The sequence below is a fragment of the Diachasmimorpha longicaudata genome, chromosome 15 (assembly GCF_034640455.1).
Source record: "Diachasmimorpha longicaudata isolate KC_UGA_2023 chromosome 15, iyDiaLong2, whole genome shotgun sequence".
In the NCBI taxonomy this organism is placed as follows: Eukaryota; Metazoa; Arthropoda; class Insecta; order Hymenoptera; family Braconidae; genus Diachasmimorpha; species Diachasmimorpha longicaudata.
The window spans coordinates 2,823,584-2,848,524 of record NC_087239.1 but is presented as its reverse complement, the minus strand read 5'-3'; the positions used below and the strand labels follow the sequence as shown (position 1 = coordinate 2,848,524).

Here is a 24,941-nt window from a genome sequence, read left to right as displayed (position 1 = left end):
TATTTCCCTCTAGGGAAGTTTTTATTTCCCTCTAGGTTCCCTGCATACAAACGAAGTCGTCAAGTTTTTCAGGAAAAATCACTCGTGCTTCGCACTCGTGATTTTTTACCCTGAAAAACTTGACTCCTTCATTTGTTTGCAACGAATCTATCAGGAAATACTCGATAATTTTGAAGCACTTGTGGTATTATATGTGATATGATTTCGGAAATTTTTATTGAGCCACACAGGAAGATTTCAGAACATTTTGTCATTGAAAATTCGAAATCTCGTGGAGAAACCAAATAGAATTGTCAATTTCTGTTCCATATTTCCCTGAAAATGAACAGAAAACAAGGAAATTGCTGTCAATGCATTTTTTAATTCAGGGAACAGTGACACCAAAGCCCATTTAGGACAAAAAATCAGGAAATTTACGATTTCATTGAAAAATCACGGAAATTGATCTCCAATATTGATATTAGAGTATATATTTAAATAAATTACGAAATTCTCATTTTCATACCGCTTAAAATTCGGGAATTTTACTGAAGGATAAGTTAGACCGGAGATTCTATGATTTTCAAATGTGTGAAAAACATTAGATGCCACTGGATTGTTAATTCCCAGTGAACTATCCCGATATTAATAAAAAGGTTTTATTAGTATTGTTCATCATATTAACAAAATGACCCATATTCCTACTCCGAATCTATCGCGTTTTTGTTTCTCTCCCATGTCTTTTTCTGCCTGACTGCCCCACCACGCGCGCCATCCCCTCCCTTTTCCAGACGCTTTTTCGTTACATACGATATATTGGAATTACAGCCCAACGAGCGCAAAAAGTTTCACTTCAAAAACCTGTTGGGTCTTTGATGCCCTTGAGATACGCTCTGGCTGGGCTATCAGCTATAATGGCTCGTATTTTAAATGAATAATTCTTCTCATTGACCTGCAGCCCACCATTTGTTAGCTCAGAGGATTAATTGTCAAATTCTAATAAATAATCATTTACATCTCTCGGTTTTGCTTCCCCGTAATAGAGAGCCATAACAAAAGGGTAACATTCGTACTCTGGATGATAAATTTTCTTAAGTATAGGCCACAGTTGTTTTTTCGTGTCTTTGTAGACACTCATTCCATCGATATGTACCAGGACGCGAACGTCAGTGTCATCGTACACTCCAGCGGATAACCGTGGCTCCAGACCATTCCTTATTCTGAGGTACACACATTAGCCAATCGTATTTGTTTTTGACATCATCGATTCACTATTTATTGAATGTTTATACCCTAATAACGTGTCTGCAGTTGATGCAAGATCGTAGTAACCTTCTTCTTTTAATAATTTGAAAAGCTCCGTCACCGCTTTCAAATTCATATTTGTTATGTTTTCGATATCCCAGTTTTTCAATTTGGTTCTAAAGGACAGACTGATATTGTCTTCAGACTGCCGAGTTCCCACACATGCCGAAAAGCCCTTAGAACTCTGGGTCTCATCGTCTTCGGGAGCATTATTGTCATAATCAAAATCGCAATTCCCCGCTGTGTTTTGCTGTGAAGAATCATCTCGATCAGTCAATTCAAAATATCTCGGTGCTATACCTCAATGTATCATCATTTGTTGTAAAATCCTCTTTTCCACTTTCGTTCCTAACCCCATTTTCCACGCAAGTATCATCACATCCATCGGCCATTTCATCTCTGTAATTTCTCAGGTTCTGCTGTAAATCACGAAACTTCCGAGCTCTATAAGCTGATGATTTCTTCTCTATTTGAGAAGACCGATAACAATTAACACAAGAAAATGTGTGAGTATTCGCAATATGAAAGTTGATTGACGACTCGACGTTCACGCAACCCTGAAAACCGTGTCACACAGATAGCACGGATCTTGTGCAGTAGTATGGCTCAATGGGTGGACCTTCGCCAAAGCCTTGGAATACCCTGTCCCCATCGTCAATTCCCACCTGGGCTAGTATAAGCAAGTCTTAACTTCAGGTCACTGAATCGAGCCTCTACTGAATCTACATGCAAGCTTAGTCTCCGTAGGCTCACTATGGTGAGGCTTTTCTTAGGCTGAGATCAGCGTAGTAAGTCTCATCGTTATGAAGCTAATACAAGTTCGAGTCTTGAATTGAGCGGCCTGAAAACAGTCACGATCTACTAAGGGTATTCCAAGGGCTCCAAATTTAGTCTAAATTGATCGAGCCTCGAGGAAGGCTAAGTATAAGCCTGGTTTGTTGGGACTGACTAACCTTGGGCTCACCTGAGCCTCCATTAAACCTGATATATCTGAGCCTCAACAAACGAACGGTCGTCCAGGCCTCTATCGATCCTCATATTGCCGAGCCTCGAGGAAACAGAGTTTCCCCAAGCTCCGCCCCATCGTCGAGCCTTTGAACTTTTACCTGGGTGAGAGAAAACATGGTGCTTTACAGGATGACCAAAAGAATGAAAGATTTGAAACAATATTTCCTGTCATCTTAGATTCTAAAACAATGGACAATGTGATCGGTAATGCTGAGCATTTTGGTCGCGTTGAGTACATATGGAATCCCTCTTTATAATATATAAAAAAACGTGTTAGTTCGGAACAATTTCGGTCACAGTGTGACATTTACATAATATTAGCAATATATAATTTTAAAGATGTATTATAAAGTATTTTTCATGGAATTCCTTCAACAAGGATGAAATTGTTGGGTAATTTCATCCTAAAGGTTTCGATATTAAACAGAAACTGTTACAAGCACATCTCTCGCAAAACAAAACCGTAATCCCAATATAACTTTCAGGCAGTGATTCAAATTTTGATGGAGAATGCGCTCAATCACCATCATCAGTGCAAGGGCCACCACATCCCGCCCCATGGCAAGGTTATGACAGTCGAATGTCTTGGATTCGACCACCACCGCCTCCGCCACCCACAAACATGCCACCACCTCAAATAAGGCCATCACGAGGTAATGAAAACAAATCTTTCCCCCCTCGCTTTTCTCCTTCAATCTAGGCGTTAAATTTAAAAAATTGTTACAGGTCAATCAGATGGCGATCAAAATCGTTCGTCCATTCAATCATCTATGGATCACCACGTCAATATCGAGTATAATCAAATTCCTCCATACCCTGGAAAGCCACCCCCTTACAACTCATTTCCATTGATGCACTCAATATGTAATCCACCTCCACCCCCTCCACCGCCACTTGCACATCATTATCAACAAAGACCTCAGTACCCTCAACAGTACCAAGTCTCTGTTTCACAAAATTATCAGCCGCCTGTTTCATGCTCACCATGGATGAACTTGTAACTAGTAACAGCATCCTGAATTACTGATCAATATTCAGTAAGTTTTGTTGAATATGGTCCTCTTAATTGAATGGCTCACTTGGTTTTGTATTAGAATTCCATGATATAAAGATTCGGTTATCTTTGCCGTTGGGTTAAACATGTTCTTACTGAAAAATAATCATATAGACATAATCGTGGATGACTGTTTTTCATGAGAAAAACTAAAAATTACATAGAGACAACTTTGGATGTTACCTCTAAGCCCTTAACGCAACGTAACATTTGTTCATTTGCTGGAGTAGATATCCAGGATTCATTGTGTACAGAATGAAAATAAAATTGTTGGTATTTATAAGAAAAATGTACACGTGTTGGGAGTTTTATTTTATGATTCATTCTTTTGCAAGGCTTCAAAATCCTTAATAATATCTGCCTCGTTCTGTAGCGTAGTTATGCTGGAATTTATCGGGTTGGTAAGGCCCGATAGGACTTTGGATAGCCTCACAATAAGAACACGAGAACTGCCCAGCGACCATATTATCACTTGACTAATTTGGGTGTTTTGGTGATAAAGATGCATGCAAGTTTTCCTTTGAAAGAATAATGCGTTGAGCCGCTTTAACCGCTATTTAATAACACAAGCACTTATTCTAATATACACTAGTCTTACAAAATATCCTTAATCTTTAATATGGATATTTGGTTGACTTGACACCTTGGCTAGGACTTGCTAATGTTTCGCGATGTGAGAAGGCAGCTTTCCTTCTTCTTTCAGGAAAATAGGAGAGGAGGAAAAGGCAAGTCCCCAATTATCATCTGCTAGGCAGAGTACCGGAGGTAAGTGCCTATGGATAAAAACGGGGAAAACGCCTAGATACGCGTGAAGGGCGAGTGGCGCACGCGCGTTTATCCCATGCTCGGGCTGAAACGATGTATCCGGGGAAAAGAGTAAAAAAATGAGCAATTTCTCCAGTCAAGAATTTCTCTTTCAAAAAAAAAAGATCTTTGTCAAAATTCCCCCGAACGTACCTATCTCATCTGTGCCTAGCCACAGGTTTTAATCACGACGAAATGGTTAAAAGATGCCACGCACATTTGAACGAATATGTTGCAATGCATTAATATCTAATGTAATTGAATTTATCAGCTGGAACTGTAAAGTAATGCCAACTTACTGTAGGACTTATATAAACAAAATTTAAACGAATTGGCATCGGTGGCTATGACTCCGGGAAACGCCAAATTGGAATATCATAAATGTAGATATTGATAAAAATATGCGAAAGATAACCAAGAAACAGAATTCTTTACTTACAAATTCAAGGGAAAGATTTTGAGTATCCGCGCTCCCCCCCCCCGAAAGAATGTAGTTCGTGAATGAAGGGAGGTTCATTAGAAAATGGGGGTTGTTTGAGGGGATATAATTCCCTATCGATCAGCGTCGGTATCATCATATAATATTTATTAGGGTCTGAAAAAATTGACTGAAATACATAAACGCAACATGAGATAAAAAATCAGGTTATTCCTTGAGACTTGTTCCGAACTTAAAGGGAATGTAATTCATGGTGTACGGTGAGAGATCTGGGTTGTGTAAAGGGAGTGGGTGAGGAGAGCTGGTGGAGGTGAGGGGTGATGAGAGAGGAAATGTGGGGGGCCGGCACAAAAATCACGACACAAATTCACACCCGTTTTGAGTAGATCAAGTCACTTTTATTATAAAATAGATAGTTTTTATCCGAGATACAATGATGAGCCGTCACTGAATTTAACAGTTGAGTTATCAAATGAATCTAATAGTGAGCAACCGAGAATTATACTTTACGGTGAGAATTCTAAGATTGAGAAGCACTAGAGCGCACCGATACACGCGTTACCACTGTGATGTCCGGAAGACGAGAGAGCGAGTCACGGCCGAGAACAATCCAGATCGATGGCACGGGACCCCTTCCGATTGGTCAAAGGGTGTGTTTCTGGGGTTGATGTCTCCGGAAAGTGGCGCCCCAATTAGCCAAAAATGCCAAAAGGTCCTCTGGCAAAAGCGGGTTGTTTTGGGCCAGGGATCGAGCGGTCATCGGTTGTCGAGCGCGGGGGAAGGGTAGGCTGGGATTTAGCCGGATTCCCAACACATAGTTATTGAGTGGTATGTGGGGTAGAACGAAAAAAATTCATTTACATTGTGAGCGTTTCAAATAATTAATTATTATTAATCGTTGGGGGAGGTCAAAACTAAAGGAGACAGAGGGAATTAAACTCATAATACTTATTTTTTTCCTTTTGAAATATTTGTTTAGTTCTAATGTCGTTCATTGGAAATTACCTAGCCTTTCCTTACATGAGGGGTATTGCGACGGAAGTCGGAATATCCCTCTCTGTTTCCACGAACGGAGACTCGGCCCTCTCCGCTCCGGCCGGGCGCACACGTTTGTCTCCGGCGCGTGCGCGGCGACTATTTGGGACTCAAATAGTTCGTTGCGCGTGCGCTTTCGCGCTTCGGGTGTTCTCGGTCTTGGGGATGGTTGGGTCTTCATCCGGATTTACGTTTTTGCTCTCTCTCTCTTCTCGAGAAAGTGTAAAGTGAAAGTCGTGCTTTTTCGCGAATCGCTTTACTCAATAATTATCCTTTGATATTTGTGCAATCTAACCTCCTAGGTAACCCCCAGGATATCATCACGTGAGAGTTCTCACAATTATCAAGTGGTACCACATATCGAAGTTGGATATCAAATTTAAGATTTGATCCAACGAAACCGATCTGTTTTATCATAGTTATATTTTTTAAGTTAAAAGTGTGTATGTGCCAAGTTTGTGTGGGCCGCAGCCAAATTAATATCTAAACAATTAGTGCTAAGTTGATTGCTCCCGGTTATTGTATTAACTATTTAAATATATCTTGGGTTTTTTGTGCCGTAACGGCTTTTTCCCAAACCGAAAACTGTGTTCATTGATCATTTTTAAACAAATCTTCAAGACAACCTAACCTTAAAAAATCCTATTGCAACTGTCATACCACCTAGGGTATGACAGTATAGTTCAAAACATTTCAATATTTGCTTACCTTTTTAAAAAAATAATAAATGGGGGCTCTTCAATAATTTAAATAATACCCAGGGGTATGGGTTGAAACAGGTCATTTGGCGGGCCGATTTATAGAAAAAGATAGGGGTGGGTGGTACCATTAATAAAAGGGGAGATTGTAGGGGAAATATCTTGCACAAATAATATATTGCATATATCTATTGAATTTAGGGGGTAGAAACATGAGGGAGGACGGGTAGAACTTGGGAAAGAATACTGCTGAGAATCAGGGACAATAAAAGGGCACTCACTCGATGGCAGCTCTGACACTCCTTCTCAGGTTATTTCCCTTCAGAATACCTCGTTCTTTCTTTGGGACACCAAACCAGAGCACGATGGGCCTTCGGGGTTTTCCTCGTTTGAAGTACAGGTACTGGGATCGCCTTTTTTCTGAATCGAGTTTTCGGATCACTTCTTCGCTTCTTATTCGGGTTCTCACTCACTGACTTCTTAGATTAGGGAATGATGGTTGAACTGTATCATTTATTCCCTTCGGGACCGCTGAGGTGCGAGTGCTTGACCAGTAAGCTGTTTGGGTCTTCCTCTATCTATTCGGGATCCTCGGTCATCCATCGTTGATCATCGGGTAAGGTAGTTTCTACTGATTGGCGACGTCTTCGGTGGGCGCAGGGACATCGGTGACGGTGGATTATTAGTTTCTGCAATCTAGTCAGTGTTCTGGAAGCAGAGGTTTCCAACAATGAGCTGGTTAATGCGTATTTGATTGTGATGACACAGGGGGGGGGGGATACGAGATTATGAGTGTCGTACTGCTAATTTATAATTCATTTTAAAATGCATTGCTTACAATTAGCGTATTGTCGAATAAAATAAGTTGGATAACTTTACTAGAAAAACAGCCGGTTAGAGAATCAATAAAATGAGTTTGAATGAGTAGGACATTGTTGAATTAGAGAGTACCTGATTTACTTTACCAGGAAACGAAAAGTTTTCACTTTTAAAATATTCTATACTATTATTTGCAATTTTTACATCAGTAGGGATTTACGTTTCATGACTTCTAAAATGAAAAATAGCACTCGATGGGAATATATGTGTGCAGGGTGTTGTTCAATATTTGACTGGATTGCAATCGTCGCATGAAAGCTTACTTCATATTCTTTATGAATGTCCGTGAAATTCCGGAAGACCGACACACTCCCATAACGATCGCCTGGTAGCACGAAATGGTAAAATGGCCGTTACTTAAGGGCGTTAAAAGTTTATTTTTCGAAATGTGATCAACTACTTTTATTACTATTGGTTTTTAATTGTAATGGACTAGAGAATTTGTTTTTAAATGCGATAGTAATCCACGAGGATGAATGCTCAATGTATATGTATAAATGATTCTGGATTTGTTAGGCATTTTGTGATGACCAAATGTCAGTATGACTGTCGTGTATTATGTGATAGAATACCGTTCTGTCTCAGCGTTGGTGTTATTATTGGGTTAATTACCATTCATGCCATTAGCGCGGGCGGGGTTATCCGGCAAATATTACGACCAACGAGCGTTGGTCCCATTCATACTTTCACTCCTCATCGTAGTTGCTATTTCTGCTCGGTCTTAAATATTTTAGAATTTTGGAACCGACCGCTAAAAATCATAAATTTCACAATCTCGAATTTTTACGTTAGGCCTGGCACGTAGATTTGGAAAAAATAAACAGAGAAATACTGAAATTAATGAAAGAAGCCTTTGTGCAAGATAAAAAATTAGTTACAACATTTCATATGAAATAGAATTTGAGAATTCTTTCTTCACTTGTTTTTATGTCCTGAAGAAAGGCCTAGAGTCTGATGTATAGACCCCCCATTATTTGTCATATCCTCCCAATAGTTTTTCTACAAACACATGTTCATCCCCACTCTTTTTGATGTGAAAACTTGAATTTAAAAACTCTAGTTTTAGTTCAGTTCAAAAACGGAAACTGAAGAGATTAGTCGATACAGCCTTTAGTCTTGATCTCGATCTTTCAATATAATAATTAGAATCCTTTGTTAGATACATCAAGTATAACAATTTTTTGATTAAAGATTTCTAATTGTTTGTGAACATTAATTTATCTAATTGTGATGATTTATTCCCTTCACATAAATAAGGGCATCGCTGCTCTCGAATTATCTTTCGTCAGTAGCAGTGCAGGAGACAGTGTCGCCGCACCAACGGGTATACCTGCGACTTACAACCACAGGGAAGGATCAAACTGGAAGACTATTTTCTTTTCTTTGAGTTCGTCATCACGGTAACTACCTCGCACAATCTCCGATGGTCTTATAAATACTTACACAATCCAGACCCATGCATTCCCAAGAATTTGTGCTACCTGAGCCCATTGAAGATTTTTACATTACTAGTTGATTGGCGTAGATGGACGCCTGCACTCTTGCTATATCCCTTGCGTTGATTATTTGGCCTCTAATATGGCCCAGGAGTGTAAGACACCCTCTCTTATGACTGGGTGCAGCCTCGTACTCCTTGCCATCATGATGCTCGTAGTCGTAGGGCAATGTTTCGAAGAATTCTTAATGTATATTGTTGAGTTCTGCCCACTCAGACTCAACAATATCCCACTGGCTTTCTAACTCTTCCACTGTATACGGAACCTGGGTCGCTTGAATGCGAGGTAGCTCCTGATGTACATCTCCGACCACTTCAGCCTTGTATCTCAGCATTCCGAGTTTCCTGCGTTGGGGCACGGTTTTGATTTCCTGTCTGATTGCTCCAATTTCCGAATGCCTCGTCTTGATTTTTCGTGTAGTGATAGACATTTCTGGACTAGTAACTTCTGTGGTGAGGGACTGTTTTGGAAATGCTCCTGTTGATTTGAGCTCTTCTGTGACATCTGCCAACGAGAAGGACTCCTCTTAAGCTTCTTCGTGTTGAGTGTCCTTGGGTGTGATTTCCGAGCTGACACTGGGTTCGTTGAGGTCGCTCATGTTGATATTATTCGGACATCTTCTGGTCATCGGTCGGGCCGTAGTTCACTCGCGGAAACCCAACGCAGTCAGTAGTATATTTGCTCAGCCTTTGAAAGCAGCAGGTTATTAAGAATTGTCGATCCGTCTCTGAATATTCAGCTACATCATGTATCAGTGGGTAGATTAGATACTCAGCTTAACGTAGTGTAGCGTCAGTTTATAGCGTTTGCTTATTCTTTTGCCAGTTACAGTTAATTTTAGTTATTCAACAGTAAATTTTCAGCTACACAACTCTCACGGTTATTAATTCAGTCAACAGGTCTCCAACGTGCACAGACTCAGTGTCTAATTGACTCATGCGGTTGGATTCCACTTAATGAATATGGTGTTTTAATTTACCGAGTGTTAAATCATTTCAAACCCCATCCATCGCCTTACTTCTCCCAATCCACCCTAAAATTCAGTATTCTCGCCAAACAAGGTTATCGACCCGTTGTTGAGGATCGGTGATTTACTGACTTTTGAGGGGCTGATGTCGGTTGGTTGTTGACAATGTCGCTGTGCTCACCACGTGTTGCCCGAAGTATTCGGCCCAAGTGTTGGGTCTCTGCGAAGGTGCACGATCACTTCCCAACTTCACTGACTCACCAATGTAAACAAATTACCCGGACAATGTTCTTTGTTGATTGCCCTGTTAAATTGCTGCCCTTGAAACCACCACTGTGAATGTCGAATGTTCGACATCCACGAGGCTTCTAATTTCAGACACAGGGCACTTCACTTGATTTTTCACCCACTATTCGGCTCGAAGGACCAATATTTGAGGGGTTACTGTTGAGAATGAGACTTGAGTGGGGTTACATGTGTACTCTTCTTTATGGGTGCGCATGAGAGATGACGTGGACTACAGGGAAGTTAGTTGTACGGGTCTATCCTCTCTGAGTAGAGTAGTAATAGTGATAGCGTTATATGTGAATAATCTTGCTTACAATAAACATTTATACATAAATCGGTCCTGGACTAGCTTTCGTTATTTAACATGGTAGCAGAACGTGGTTGAGTTCTAAGTAAAGTGTAACAAAAAAAAATAAGAAGAAAAAAAAAACAATAACGTTGAGACGCTGTTCCTGCACAGGAGGTAACAATGGACGCCACAAGCAGAGTATCGTACGTGAGAAATGACGACATGTTAATACCAATTTTTAATGGAAGGGAATAAGAAAATTGGAAGGCTCGAACTTTTAAATTCATGGAAATGAAGAAGTGTCTGGAAGTGGTGAAACGTGAAGCAACAATAACAGATACAGCAGACACATGGTTGGAAAATCAGTTGAAAGCAACCAACTACAGTGCCGTGGCAAACAAACAGTTCGAACGCATCAAAGGGCTGGAGACACCATTCCAGATGATAAAGAAATTCGATGAAGAGTACCTTAAAAAATCTACAGCACTACAGATAGTTGCAAGGAACAATCTTGAGAGGATTAAACTGACACTTTACACACAGCCGGGAACATTTTTCAATTAATTTGAGACAGTAGCAAACGAAGTCAAAGCAGCAGGAGGCACGGTTAGTGAAGCAGAGATGCTAAGTTACATGATCAAGGCTCTCTCCACGTCATTAAGTTATTTTGGAGACCTAAAAGATGTCTTACCAGAGGAAGAAAAGACAGTAGAATTCCTTAAAAGCAAAATAAGGACAACAATGATGGAACGAGAGAAAGAAACAAGACAATCAGAAACCAATTCTCAGAATTCCAACGCATTTAACACTGAGGCAAATAAAGACACGCGAACGTGCTTTAAGTGCGGCAAACCAGGTCACATACATCGTGATTGCAGACAACAAACAGACAACGGTAGATGGCAGAACACAGGCAGATCACGAGGTAGAGGCAGACCAGACTATTCACGGGGTAGAAGTAACTACAGAGGAAACAACAGAGGCTACCAGAGGGGAAACTACAGAGGCAATGCAAACTCAACATCGAGGTATCGAGGAGAATCTGACCAGTATGAATACCATAGCTATTCTAATACATTTATGACTGATTTAACTAAGACACAGGTTAGTGATAAACATAAAAAAACGAATAATGAAATAGATTGGATATTGGATAGTGGGTGTACGGACCACCCACCATATTGTAAACCACCATATTGTAAATGATGACAGATTATTTGAAACTAGTGTAACGATGGCAAAGCCAGTTGATGTAAAATTGGGAGACGGTAGATGCACGAAGGCGACAAAATTTGGTAGAATTAAAATATTTTTCCGAGTTGAAGATAAAGAAATTCCAGTTAATCTGATTAATGTATTTTATGTAAGAGAAATGAAACAAAATTTGATGAGTTTTGCTAAAGTGACAAACGCAAACACGATAGTATCTTATGGAAATGTATCAGAGATTTATAATCCACTAGAACAATTAATTTCAATTGCGTGGAAGCAAAATTATATTTATAGGATGACAAGCTAGATCAAAAATTTTGAACACGAAAAAAGGTAAATAATAGTAAAATACAAAAAATGGCACCGTAAGTTGGGTCATGTAAATTTTAAGTATTTGGATACCATATGTAAGAATTAATTATTGATTGGAATACCAAAAGAGTTAGAGAAAGAAAATATGAAATGTGGAACTTGTATATAATCGAAAATGCACAATTTACCTTTTGAGAATAACAGAAAAAGAGCGACTGAAATTCTAGAGACAATACACACAGATGTAAATGGGCCACATCAGACCACCGGAGATCGTGGCGAAAAATATGTTCTATCCTTTATTAATGACTATAGTAAGCTAGCAAAAGTATATTGTATTCAATCAAAGTCTGAAGTTTATAACTGCTTTGAAAATTATGTCAATCTGATGGAAAACATGACAAGTAAAACAGTAAAGAATGTAATATATGATAATGGTAAAGAGTATATGAATAATCAGGTATCTGAATTTGCAAGTAAAAAAGGAATTCAAATAAAGCCCTGTCCACCGTATGTACATGAGTTAAATGGTGTTGCTGAGCTATTCAATAGAACAATCATGGATTCAGCTGGATGTTTGGCTAAAGAAGCGAGGGTCAATAATAGATATTGGCCAGAGTTCATTAAGACTGCTACATATTTAAAGAATAGGACACTGGCAAACACAGTCGAGACAAAAACTCCCAATGAGATATTTTTTGATGAAAAACCGAACGTTAAACATTTGAAATTATATGGAAGTCGAGTATTTATTAGAGTACATGAGTCACAGAGAAGAACAAAGTGGGACGACAAGGCGAAACTAGGAATATTACTAGGGTATTCTGAAGTAGGTTACAGAGTGTTGATTAATAACCGAGTAATTGAGGTAAGACATGTTGATATTGTTGAAAATGACGTGAATTATATTGGATTCAGAGGCGACAATGATCAAGAAGTTAAAAATGATGACAAAAAGAGTGAATCAGATTATGAATCGGTTGAATCAGGGGAAGAACAAGTAAATGAAGAAATTGAAGAGCCTCCGAAGTGGTCAAGCAGAGTAACAATGCCAAATAAAAAATATTATAATGATGATTTTGTAGCACATACAGTATATATAAACTGTTGCAATGTTACTAATCCTAATACATTTGAAGAGGCGATGAATTGTAATGATGCGAAACAATGGGGAAGAGCCCTGGATAAAAAAATCGAGTGTATAGATAAAAATGAGACTTGGAATCTAGTTAACAAACCCAAACATAAAAAATGTATTGATGTGAAATGGTTATATAAGAAGAAAGCAAATAATGTGTACAAAGCGAGACTAGTTGTAAGAGGATTTCAGCAGAATGAACAAGTTGATGACACGTACTCTCCAGTGGCAAAAATGGAGACTTTGAAAATTCTTTCATCATATTGCTGCCAAAATAAGTTACAGATTGAACAAATGGATGTAGAAACAGCATTTTTGAATGGTAAAATAACATCAGAAGTATATGTAAATCAGCCCCTAGGGTACGAAGATGGACCTGATAAAGTTTATAAATTGCACAAGTCACTGTATGGTTTAAGAGAAAGTCCAAGGTCATGGTATGACTGTTTCCACAAATTCATGAAAGTTAAAATTTCAACCAAAGTGGATAGACCAGAGTAGAGGCTCAGTTCTGGGGGTTTGAGTGACGCCAGGCACTCCACGTTACCGACGTGATTTCACCCCAGCGGGGGGGGGGGGGGCTCCGTTCGTACTTGTTCAACTGTACAGAGAATTTTCAAACGGTGAGAGCACCACTGTGCAGGGATTCACCTGTCGAGAGAAAAAACTATCAATCTCTACCTTGTCGACGCTGTTTAACCCACTCTGCGCCGCCTGTACAGATGTGGCTATGCCTAGTTTTTTCTCTTGACAGTTGATTTCCTGCACAGTGGTGCTCTCACCGTTTGAAAATTCTCTGTACAGTTGAACAAGTACGAACGGAGCCGCCCCCAGCGCAAACGGGGCGCAACGAGTACTACTGGGGTATCGGCATATCGGCCAAACCGGTAACGCCTCAGTAGCAGTCCCACAGAGCTCTGGGTAATTGGCTACTCATTAATGAAAATTAATTATTTAATTTAGCCAGGTCGTTTGACAGTCGTTAGCCGGTGATTGACAGACTACTTTTATCGTTTGCCGGATTAAATTAATTCTTTAATGGATTTTTTAAATATTGGGAGCCAAAAACACGGATGTTTGCTCCCAAAACAAAAATTCGACGAAGCTCAATAGCTCAATTGATAGGAAATCGTTTGCCGGTGATTGACAGGTGATTGCCAGACTCCAACAAACGAATCCTATACCCAAAATTTGAAAAAAAACTATTTAGAAATATGAAAATGGCGCTGAGTTGGAATTTCCCGGGAGTGGGGGCAACCGTTACCTATAAATAGGCTTATCACCAACTGGTTATTGTGTTTTGCAGCTGAATGAGTAAATTTTGAAATAAATGTTGTTGAATAAATAATTTCACATTCAGTGATTATTTCATGTTGTAGGTCCTGTCGTTGATCAAGCAAAAATTAATAGAATTGAGATTGTAATTTAGACAATAGAAATTTATTGCTCTGAGATAATCAAGTAATCGAATAGTTGCATTGGAAATTATCTAAATATTGAATAATTTGTCGCTTCACGAATGTTATACGATATTATCCTTGTACCAATTTATCCCTCATTGATAAATCTTTTATACCTACAATAGTGCATATTTAAGAAAAAATGTTATTTCGGAGCGACAATATTTATCTTCCAAAATCGATTAAATTTAATTATTTTCTCTTCAATAGTGTACAAGCATATTGTTCCGGCGAGAGCGTAAAAAACCGATGGAGAGAGGGATGCGGGTTAACGGGGGAGAATCATGTGACACGAGAGACGCGCTGTTTAGTCACGAAGAAAAACTATTTATTTCACGTCACTTTCGATTAACAATTATAAAATTTTACAACTATACAATTGTGCGTTGCACATAAGCCGCGAACGAACACGTGAGTATTGAACGCGGTAGAGGAAAATCTGGTGATAGAGAATTGCCGAGGAATAGCGGTTACCACGAGATCACAGTACGAAGTGGCTCATGGAATGTGCGAGAGAAGAATCCTCCGGATGTATCGAACGTTCCAGAACCAAATCGAACGCTCCCGTAAGATCACCGGAAACGGGGAGAAGGACAGCGCCTCAGGTGCGTGGAGGCCAACGCGGCCGGTAAAGGGGATGGCGCCCAGGAGGTGCTGCCCCCCTGAGCCACATGCGGCCGTCGCCTCAACACACGAGTATGTCCGGAACACAAAATTCGCGGTAAAGGATATTCTGTCGGTGTGGTGATTGATGAGGAGAACGAGAGGATTGAAGAATCACATTGATTGTTTATAATTTTTGAAGAATATTCCTCTCCTTTCCCTGATAATTCGGTTCATTGAAACCTTTGAAGTTATTTAGTAATCATTTTTGTAATCATCTTTGACCCTCTGACTATTCAAATGACCAATAATTTTCATAGTTGTCCGAAGAATTTCATTGCTTTTCGTTTATCAAAAAGATTTCCCCTTTTTCAGCTTAAGCCTTTACTTTTGCAAAACTTCTTCTGAACTTTTTCGAACGGTCTAGTATACTTTGTTTTTTAAACTAGTCAATAACTGAGATTTTGTTTCGACAAATTATGAAGTCCCATTTTTTCAGGTGGATGCAAGCACGTAGTTGCTTTTGTGGCTTGGTTACATCGGAGGTCGGAAGAGCCATCCCCCACTGAAATCATGTGTTATTGGAAGAAGTCAAGATTGTCTTCCGTAGGATCTAAAATAAAATGTAGGACCATCGGGGAGATAGTCAAAGAAGCAAAAGGAATACATCCAGACAAACACATTCCGGCACCTGCGCCATCTACGAGGAGCAACTCCGATAAATTTTTACAGAGGTTAATAGAACGAGGAATTCAGGAAGATAAGCAAAATCATCTTGTTGAATTTTTCAAACCTAGGGCCAGTTGGGAAAAAATCTCACTCCATCATTTAGCTTTGAGTTATTCTGGAAATCGTCTTGACATCGATGAATTTTTGAACTATTGTCCGAACAGTTATACATATGAAGACTGTGCGGCAGTGGCTAATTGCACGAAAGATCAGAGTGAATCCCCGATTTGGTATGAGATGAGATATGGCCGAATTACAGCCTTAATTCTCTACGAGACCTGTCGTTGTCGTACAACAGAAGGAGCGCTCTTCAGAAAAATCATGGGAGGAAAAATGATAGAGACTGATGCGATGGCGAGGGGAAGAGAGTTGGAAGCAGATGTCATAAAGATTGTAGAAGAGTTAATCGGAGAGAAAATATCAAAATCTGGCTTATTATTATCGCCTATGTACCCATGGTTTGGAGCATCACCCGATGGTGTAACAAAAACTGCTGTCATTGAAGTCAAGTGCCCGATGAAAGTCGAAACTGTCTCCAATTATTATGCCAACAACACCGTGAATTCTAAATTCCGAGCATAAATCCAGTTACAAATGTTTTTTTGCAGGGAAACAGAAAGCGAAATTTTGCATCGCTGATCCACGTTTTCCCATAATAAAACGTGTAACTGTCATTGAGGAAGAGTTCGACCCTCATTTGACCAACGCGTTAATACAGCAGGCCTCAGCATTTTGAGAATCAGCCATTTTGGCAGCTTTGATGGACTCAACATAACCGGGAAGAATAAAAAAATGTATGGGAATGAAATCAATAATGGTTGAAGATTGAAAATATATTGCGTTAATTTATTAAAAATACATTGGTTTACAGATCTCAATAAGTCTAAATTTTTATAATCAACATGTTGTTATTTTGCTTTGTAGGTTTACGAATGCAGCGGTCACCTGTACTATATCGTCCATCAGATCGATTAAGTTATGATCGACCGTGACATGTGGTTGCAATATTTTAAAGTCTCTCAGGCGTCTGATCACTCTCTCTACGTGTATTCTTCCACTTGCAATTTCTGCCGTTTTTAAGACTTCCTCTTTGGTAGGTTTCACCGCTGTTTGGACCGAAGGAGGTCGCAGAAGTTTACAGTTTCTTTGGTGTAACATGGATTCAATTTGTTTAAATCCTCTATCGGCGAGAATAAATGACCCAGAAGGGAGAACAGACAAATATCCAGAATTTTTTACAATTTCTATGTCACTGAAGCGACCGCCATATCCGCAGGCGATGAAATTAATCAATCCATCAGGAGTTATGGATATCAGATACTTACAAGTATTATACTACTTGACCTAATTAATTGTGACCTTGGCCGGGGAATTAAATATATTAATTCCCGGTGAAGACACGATGTTGAGGGGATAAATGGGTAATTTACGAATTCAATAATTTTATTCAAGAATTTACTGGGGGAGGGACCTGAAATGATAATGGGGGGGAGGTGAATAATTACTCGGGTAGGATATGATAGAGAAATACCGTATATTCTAATAAATAGTTGGACGTTTAAATGTAACAATTCTCACAGTATAATTCCAGGCCTTTTCTTATCAATTAATCAAGGGTGGGGGGTAAGGCCAGCCAGCTTGCGACACACCGGTAAATAATAATAATCAGGAAAAGAATATAAAGAAAAAGAACAAAAGAAAGAGGGAAAGTTAAATAATTGAAAAGAGGGGAGAAGTTAGGGGAACGATTGAAAGATCACTGAACACTAGGGGGATTATTATTGCACTAGCAATATTCCTGCACACAGGAACTAATAATTATTAAATTTAGAGGCTCACCGTTGGGGGGAAATATTATTACAGGGGTTCCGTGGATATTTGTTGGGGCGGGAAAGGTACTGAAGGGTACTCACGGGGATGGCGCCTACTCTAATCCTTCCAAGAAGACACGGGGAACTCCTCCGACAATGACTCCACCAGAACCGTTCCTCCCTGATCGTTTCTCCCGGCTTTTCTTCCACAACTAAGCTCTCCAAACTCCAAAAATCACTCCAACAATCTCCTCAAATTATCACCTCAGAATATTCTCCGGATATTTTCCAATACAATCTCTTACGCACGGGGCAGCTGTATAGCGAGTGTTGGCTTCCTCATCCTCGTTATTCTTCTTCCCCGATTATCACCGATAATCGGGGTCAATCGGGGACACTCGTTATCGGATGTCTTCGTCCTAATTATTCGTCGTTCCGGGATTTCTTTCTCTTCCGGGATCACGTGGTGAGTGACGTCTTAATGGGGGGTTTTCTTCTTCTCTGCAGCGATGGTGTTTCTGCAGGCGTGATGGTGTAGGGAGGGGGGGGGAGCAAAGGGAAGGAAGGTTTCGAGAGTGGGAACCAACGATGACAGGTTTTATAACCTCGTTTATTCCTTTTGCTTATTTTACTTAAACCTAACAAAAAGTTATTATTAGGGGACAGGGGAGAGCCAACAAAAAGGGCCTCGTTACAACTTCTTATAGTCTGACCATGTTGCAGCCTGGTGTACTGCATGAGTTAAATGCTCTATTTGGATTTCGACACAATCAATTATCGATTGAACTTGTCCATATTTTAATTGAAATTGAATTGGAAGATTTAGGACTATTTCTTCTTTTGATGGCCAGACTACCAACTCTTTGAGTATCTCTGCCATTTTTGTCACAGTATTTTTAAAAATTCTCGATATTTGCGATTCGCTTAATCGAAAATCATATGCAAGGATTGCATAAGGAACTTTCTGACGAATTTTTTTCATCGTACTATATATATATATATATATTTACGAGGAATATTTGTTACCAAAATTAATTCATCAATTACATACATCGAACTTTCCGGTATCCCGATCATTAACAGGGGATCATCCTCAATAATTAATTTCGTGACATTCTCCTAAATATGCATTTTTAAATGATGCAGTTTTAGGCTGCGATTACTAGTAGAGGGTGCGCTACTAGTATTGAGAATATCACTGCCAATTACATCGAGTGCTGAATTTATGGAAACGCTGCTCTCAATTTTACTCTCTGAGGAATTTAAAACGGACTTTTGGGGGCTCGAATTATTTCCACTACAACTTGTCAGAACTCCATCCAGTAAGGCCTCGGATACACTGGGTGGCAGTGGGTTTCCAACGAAAGAAGTACTGGGAACGCTGGGAATATCTAGAAATCGACAAGTTGTACCTTTATGCTTACATGTTGGCTTGACCTAGATGTTTTTATTGGAAGTGACTATTGATGTTTGTATACCGCGATCTAGCTTGAGTATACGGTGACTCGGGTTTGCACTGGTGGTTCCATGGATGTTGCCAGCAGTACTTTCTTGTTTTGCTGGAGAATTGATGGAATCATCAGGGTTGTTCCGCTACTTTGAATCTGGGCACTTCAATTTCTTTTCCTCCGCACATTTCATTTCAGAGCCGATGGACTGTACTGATGAGCATTGTGTGGATGTAGTTGAGTGTGGTTGGGATGTTGATTGACTCTCAGCAACCGTTTGAGATGGAAAGAATCTAGGATAGGCGCCTGCTTTTAATTTTTTTGGACAATTTGTCATCTTCCACCGCATATAATTTTCCAAATCGTCTTCTAACTAAAAGACAAAAAGGCTATATATTAATTGAAAAGAATTAGAGACGATGGATGACAGATACATCTCCAATTTTCGGCTATCTCAACAATTAAAGGAACGGTTCAATCGATTGTTCCCAGCGGTTATTTCAAAAGTAAACTAGGTAATTTAAAATAAGGCAACGTGAATTATATGTAAAACCACTACTTACTTTGAGATGATCTTCGCAAATGTCACTTTTGCCCAGTAATGGGCGAGAATAACCTGCGGCTTCACACCACAATTTTCGAATATTTTTGCACGCAGGAACTGTTATAAACACTTTATTCGGTATTGTCACAGTTGAGTTCGCACACGATGGTACAAAACAATATTTGTATAGTTGTTTTTTCACTTTTTTACTGTCATTTGACATTTTGGAGCATTTGTGAGTGCTTTAATCAGTTACGGTTAAATCAGTTTAAATAGGTTTAATCAGTTAAGGTTAGGTAAATTTGATATACCGGCGGTAGGAATCTATGATCCGGTAGAGGGCGCCACATGCGGAAGTATAGGACCCGCCTGATGACGGCATAACAACTTTTGGAGCATTTGAAAATTTCACTTTTTGAACAATCAATAATTAATTGGTAAACGATTTTTTTAATGTTTTTTCATGAAAAATCTATTATTAGGACCATTAACTATGTAAAAAAAACAATTAAAAAAAATCATGCAAGTTCCCCATAGGGACGTTATGTGTATTCTTAATGAACGCCGCGTAATTAGCGTCATTCGTTGCGATACAGAACAATGCATTTAGAATACAATCAAAACTGGAGGTTTGGAGAACGTGGATAATTCGATCATCCCCCATCTCGATTCCAGCTACCAATTCCCCTGCTTGAAACATGGAAATTTCTCGATGCCACGTACTTGCAGGTTATTTTGTCGTAGCTCGTTCGCTTTTTCCACTGACCTGCATTAGAATACTGACATTAATGAAACTACATGTATTAATTATGCGAAATATAGAGAATAACCTTGTGGCATACTCATTTCCAGGCACAACATTTAAACTTTAGATCACAGAACATTCCACTGGCAGGAGAACGCCGTCAGTAACAATTCAATCCACAGAATGGTTTTGTATCCATGCAAATTTCACATACGTTAATGAATTAATTCCGGCAAATGCTTTGGTAGTGCTCGAAAAAGTAAATCCACCTGGCTGCACCCCACAAGAAATAAGATGGTAGTTATCATGATGCGATTTCCCCCCACTCCGGGGTAATCCGGACTCAACGCCATTTTTATGTCCCCAAATAGTTTTTTTCAATTTTTGGGTGTAGGATTCGTTTGTTGGAGTCTGGCAATCACCTGTCAATCACCGGCAAACGATTTCCTATCGATTGAGCTATTGTCGAACTTAAATCGTTGAATTTTTTTTTTGTGAGCCAACTTCCGTGTTTTTGTCTCCCAATATTAAAAAAATCCATTAAAGAATTAATTTAATCCGGCAAACGACAAAAGTAGTCTGTCAATCACAGGCTAACGACTGCTAAATTAAATAATTAATTTTCATTAATGAGTAGCCAACTACCCGGAGCTGTCCCACAGTGGGACTGCCCAGTGGGAGTACTCAGTAGTACTCGTGGCGCCCCGTTTCCGTTGGTGTGCCAGCAATCGAGAAAATGATTGTGACACTTTCGAGTTAATAAATTAATTTCACTCGAAAGAATTAATGACTAAACTTTTATTTTTCTGAATTCCTTTTGTTTGCGTTTTTTGGTATTTATTTGTTTATTTTTGATTTTATCTGTAACGAGATTTTCTCGTTACGGGTTGAAATCCCCTTAAAGAGATACCTCAATGAATAATCATATGAGAAGAGACATCTAACAGTGGTTGAATAAACCCGAGACGAAAGAATAGAGAACCACGAACCAATGAAAGACATAGAGGCGTACGGTTGGGTGAAACCGTGCACTCGATAGTCTGGAGGACGTTAATAGACTTTCGCCGTAGTAGAGCTCGCCCAGCTGTGTTTAGGGGAAAATGGCCCGACGTACTGGGATTCCAGATGGGCGACTCTATAGGCTATGTCGGGGTAGCCTAGGGTAAAATGTAGTACCAGTGTTTAAAGTCTGGTCCCTCCGTGATCCCGTCGAGTTGATTGGTGGGATAGGGTAACGGAATGACCTATCGCCGCTGAGATATTCAGACTAGGAGGCAACCGCCCTAGGAGATCTCGAGGCAGTCGAGAACGGACGCTCGAAGTGAGAGGTTCGGAAAGACTTCTCCCGAGTATGATGTGGCACAATGGCTTGTAAAGGCCTCGGAAAGGGGGCGAGAGTCCCACGTCGTCAGGTGAAGAACCGCTGATGGCGAGCGAAGGGGAATGCCCTGCATTCCCCCCATAAGAAATAAGAGTTTCTCGGAACTCTAAGTGACGACTTTGTTGTTTCCGGGGTTATCCGGCTCGGCGAAACAAATGTCGAGCATGTGGACCCGTGGGTCTGGAGTAGAAGTAATCCTCCTGTCGACCCGGCCATATGCCGATGTTCGAGTACCCGGAGACGGTGACTCGCGATGACTGAAGCGGTAACTGGTGGTTGAAAGTGTGGGTGATCAGGAGTAGGGGACAGTGTTCTGCTCTGGTTTAGATCAGCCTTTCGACGTCCCAGGCTCTGAGGAGTCCCGGCTGATTCGCAGTGAATTCTTGAATCCTCCAGGACTGAAAAGTCCTGGGGAAGAAGGCTGGAGGAGCTGAGAGGCTTCTCCAGGAAAAGAGGAATTTTCATTCCTAACGGACTGCCGCTGTAAAGTGTGTGACGCCGCCTGAAATACCGGCGGTTGTTAAGTGAAGAGAATACTCCAGGTGGACCTCGCCCACTCTACCGTATCACGCTGACGTTAGCTGGGCAAATCATTGTCCGGCCACAAAAGTCCTCTGGGTAGACGATATTTCCCCAGAGGCCGGTTTTCGTTGAACCTCCCGTGAAGGTTTGGCTGGCGCCCAATAAAAGAGCGATAGAGACGGCTCTAGAACGTTTGGAATTTTCGCTGGGCGAAAGCCCCAGCAAAATCTCCTTACATATCTTACTGACAGTTGTCACGGGTGTTTGAACAAAGAATAAAAATGCACTTATGGTTTGATTTCACTTTTCATTTAATCACAAGTTTGAATTTCTTCACATTTGTACTGTTATTATGGGTTTATAAAGAGAACTAGGTTTTTCTAATGGGACCAACTCTGATCATCGAGGCTAATCTCAAAATGAAGTCTTGGGAAGAACTTGGACACTCGCGATGTGGTTCGATTGTTTGCCTATTTGGTACTGTCTTCTTTTTCCCTACACTCCCTCTTCAATTACTTCCCGAGAGGGGTAACTAGTTTCCTAAATTTTAAGAAGGGATGAAAATTGTAGTTCTGATTGGTGGGAGGTTTCTGTAGGAGGGTCTGCATGCAAGGAGAAGAATTTTTGCTCTTCGACCTTTGGGTTTTTAATAAGGGGAATTCCCAGGTCCCGTTGCGGTCCCGAGGCTTGTGAGGAGATTGCTGACCGGTTGTAAAGGATCAAGCTGTAAAATAAGCGGAACGAGGGAAATTTTGGTAGAAACCCTTTTTTTTGATAGGGAACGATTTATCTTGATTTAGAAGTGCCTGAAGGATTTTTGAAAATGAATTTTACCCTGTTTATGACATAATTGGTGGGACTGGTTCCGAGATGATGTAAAAGGTTTTGAGTGTTCAGCAGATGTTTTTCTTGGGGAATTCCCTCGAGGTGGTGATTTAGAACTAACGTTTCAACAAACAATTTCCCATATTTTCATCGCGAAGTGTCCATTTTTCCCATGCAACGTTGACATCAATAAATCTAATTATTTTCTTGTGGTAATATTATTAATGAACGATTGGTATGCAACAGTTGGGGTGAAATCACGTCGGTAACGTGGAGTGCCTGACGTCACTCAAACCCCCAGAACTGAGCCTCTACTTTAGTCTATCCTCTTTGATCGTAACGACCATATAGTTAACAGGCAAATCATTTCCTTTTCAAATAAGTTACTTTGAAAAATAAATGATAAATAGGTTACTTTGAAAAATAAATGATTTGCCTGTGTCAAAGTATCTGTGGGAGAAATATGGTAGACTTTTTTTCCGAACTTTTGCATAAATTTACTTTATATACCAATAATCACTCAATTCTGATGTATAACCGACGATAAATAAATTTTGAATTTCAATTCCCGCCTCTTTTTCTGATTTTCTCCAAACCCGATTTATTCAACTTTCATTCTTCCAAAGAATTCCATTTTTTTCGACAAATCAAAATTCCATTTTATACCGTTTCTAGATAATTTATTTAACTTTAAGAAACCCTAAATTCTTTCGAAATCGGTCGAAAATTCGCAAAGTTACAGTAACTTTCGTGAAGAAGATCAAAATCGAATTTTTTCCACTTTTTTTTTCGTTCAAGTTAAATTCTGTATGATTTTTTAAATAAATTCCGCAATTCCCCTTACACAGCCGTATTTGTTATTAAAAAACGAAGAAAGTGATGTATAACAACATTTTGCAATTTTAATTTTTACCTGCGAAAATTGCGGTCTAATGCGTGGGGTACGTTTGTACCCCAGTGCAACGTTCCAGGGTGAGAAAAGTAAGTGCAACGTTCCAGGGTGAGAAAAGTAAGCGCAACGTTCCAGGGTGAGAAAAGTAAGTGCAACGTTCTAGGGTTAAATCTAACCATTATTTGTGTAACAGTTTACCGCTCTAACCAGGATTATCCTGAAATAAATGAGTTATTACATTACCTTCCCACAAGTGAAATATTTCCTACATACCTTATTTGAAAAATAAATGATCCGCGTATACTAACTAAGGATAATAATTGAGTGGTGAAAACACGTGTTGCTATGTTGAATACCCAAAAGGACTGACCGGGTGATTAGCGCGATCGATGGTGAATTATTTTGACTACACTGTCATACCCTAGGTGGTATGACAGTTGCAATAATTTTTTAAGGTTATGCTGTATGAAAGGTTCTTATAATAACCATAAATCAACACAGTTTTTTGGTTGGGAAGAAGCCGTTACGGCATAAAAAACCCAATGTATATTCAAGTAATTGATACACCAGCTGAGAATAACCAGCTTATAAATACTTGTTTATCACTAGTTTGGCTGCAGCCCACATAAGCTGACACGCACACTTTTAACTTTAAATTACGGTTAGCGTAATTATAGTTAGGGTTTGTTGGATCCAAATCTTTAATTTGGAATCTAACGTTGATAGTTATATCAATAGATATTCGTGAGGTTAAGACCCACGATGTGGTGTCCAGGGGATTACCCCGGTGGTTAGGTTAACTTGATATTTGGTTGATTGGATAAATGTATTTATGATAAAATATAAGTAAAATCGGGAAGACGAAAGATCAATCTCTGTTTATATCAACTGATCCGTGAATTTCGGGTTGCGATTGCAATGATATCCATAGATCCTTTTTGGATTCGGAAATCAACAAGGAAACTTGGTACTCACTTTTTGATGCACTATAGGTACTGCCCCGACATAGACTCAGCCCGGTCCCCAAGACCGACCACACCCGAAGCGCCACAGTGTACGCGCAACGAACCATTCGAGT

The 24,941-nt window shown here is 39.7% G+C and overlaps 3 protein-coding genes and 1 long non-coding RNA gene across 9 annotated transcripts in view; 3 read left to right on the top strand and 1 right to left on the bottom strand.

Annotated features, from left to right (window-relative positions):
• LOC135169529 (uncharacterized) overlaps nt 1–3,642 on the top strand; it is a 131,044-nt gene extending 127,402 nt beyond the window's left edge. For 2 of the 4 annotated variants that reach the window (XM_064134599.1, XM_064134598.1), the window contains exons 10-11: nt 2,778–2,945; nt 3,019–3,642. In XM_064134599.1, the coding sequence (XP_063990669.1) occupies nt 2,778–2,945; nt 3,019–3,293 (443 nt within the window). In that variant the 3' untranslated portion in view covers nt 3,294–3,642. The remainder of the gene's footprint in view (nt 1–2,777; nt 2,946–3,018) is intronic. The other 2 variants (XM_064134597.1, XM_064134600.1) reach the window with 1 other exon arrangement.
• Nucleotides 3,643–4,054: 412 nt separating this feature from the next.
• LOC135169524 (uncharacterized) lies at nt 4,055–17,067 on the top strand. Of its 2 annotated transcripts, XM_064134592.1 has the most exons (3): nt 4,055–4,111; nt 14,574–15,084; nt 15,466–17,067. In XM_064134592.1, exon 3 carries the CDS (start codon nt 15,540–15,542, stop codon nt 16,275–16,277), a length of 738 nt encoding a protein of 245 aa, XP_063990662.1. In that variant the 5' UTR covers nt 4,055–4,111; nt 14,574–15,084; nt 15,466–15,539; the 3' UTR covers nt 16,278–17,067. The 2 variants fall into 2 exon arrangements, with proteins under 2 accessions (XP_063990662.1, XP_063990661.1); XM_064134591.1 differs by having other exon boundaries at nt 14,574–17,067.
• On the top strand, nt 10,863–11,774 carry LOC135169800 (uncharacterized). Its single transcript, XM_064135099.1, has 4 exons — nt 10,863–11,290; nt 11,340–11,345; nt 11,454–11,604; nt 11,748–11,774. Exons 1-4 carry the CDS (start codon nt 10,863–10,865, stop codon nt 11,772–11,774), a joined length of 612 nt encoding a protein of 203 aa, XP_063991169.1.
• A 5-nt stretch (nt 17,068–17,072) lies between the features above and the next one.
• Nucleotides 17,073–20,890, bottom strand: LOC135169527 (uncharacterized). Of its 2 annotated transcripts, XR_010300216.1 has the most exons (4): nt 20,329–20,890; nt 19,518–20,264; nt 18,985–19,327; nt 17,073–18,897 (listed from the first exon to the last, which is right to left on the bottom strand). It is a non-coding gene; the product is annotated as an uncharacterized LOC135169527 (long non-coding RNA). The 2 variants fall into 2 exon arrangements; XR_010300215.1 differs by having other exon boundaries at nt 17,073–19,327; nt 20,329–20,889.
• Nucleotides 20,891–24,941: the final 4,051 nt, after the last annotated feature.

Coding starts and splice junctions, on each gene's coding strand:
- LOC135169800 (XM_064135099.1), top strand. CDS start 10,863: ATGCTAAGTTACATGATCAAGGCTCTCTCCACGTCATTAAGTTATTTT. Junction 11,605..11,747: donor ATCTGATTAATGTATTTTAT/GTAAGAGAAATG, acceptor TTATATTTATAG/GATGACAAGCTAGATCAAAA.
- LOC135169524 (XM_064134592.1), top strand. CDS start 15,540: ATGTGTTATTGGAAGAAGTCAAGATTGTCTTCCGTAGGATCTAAAATA.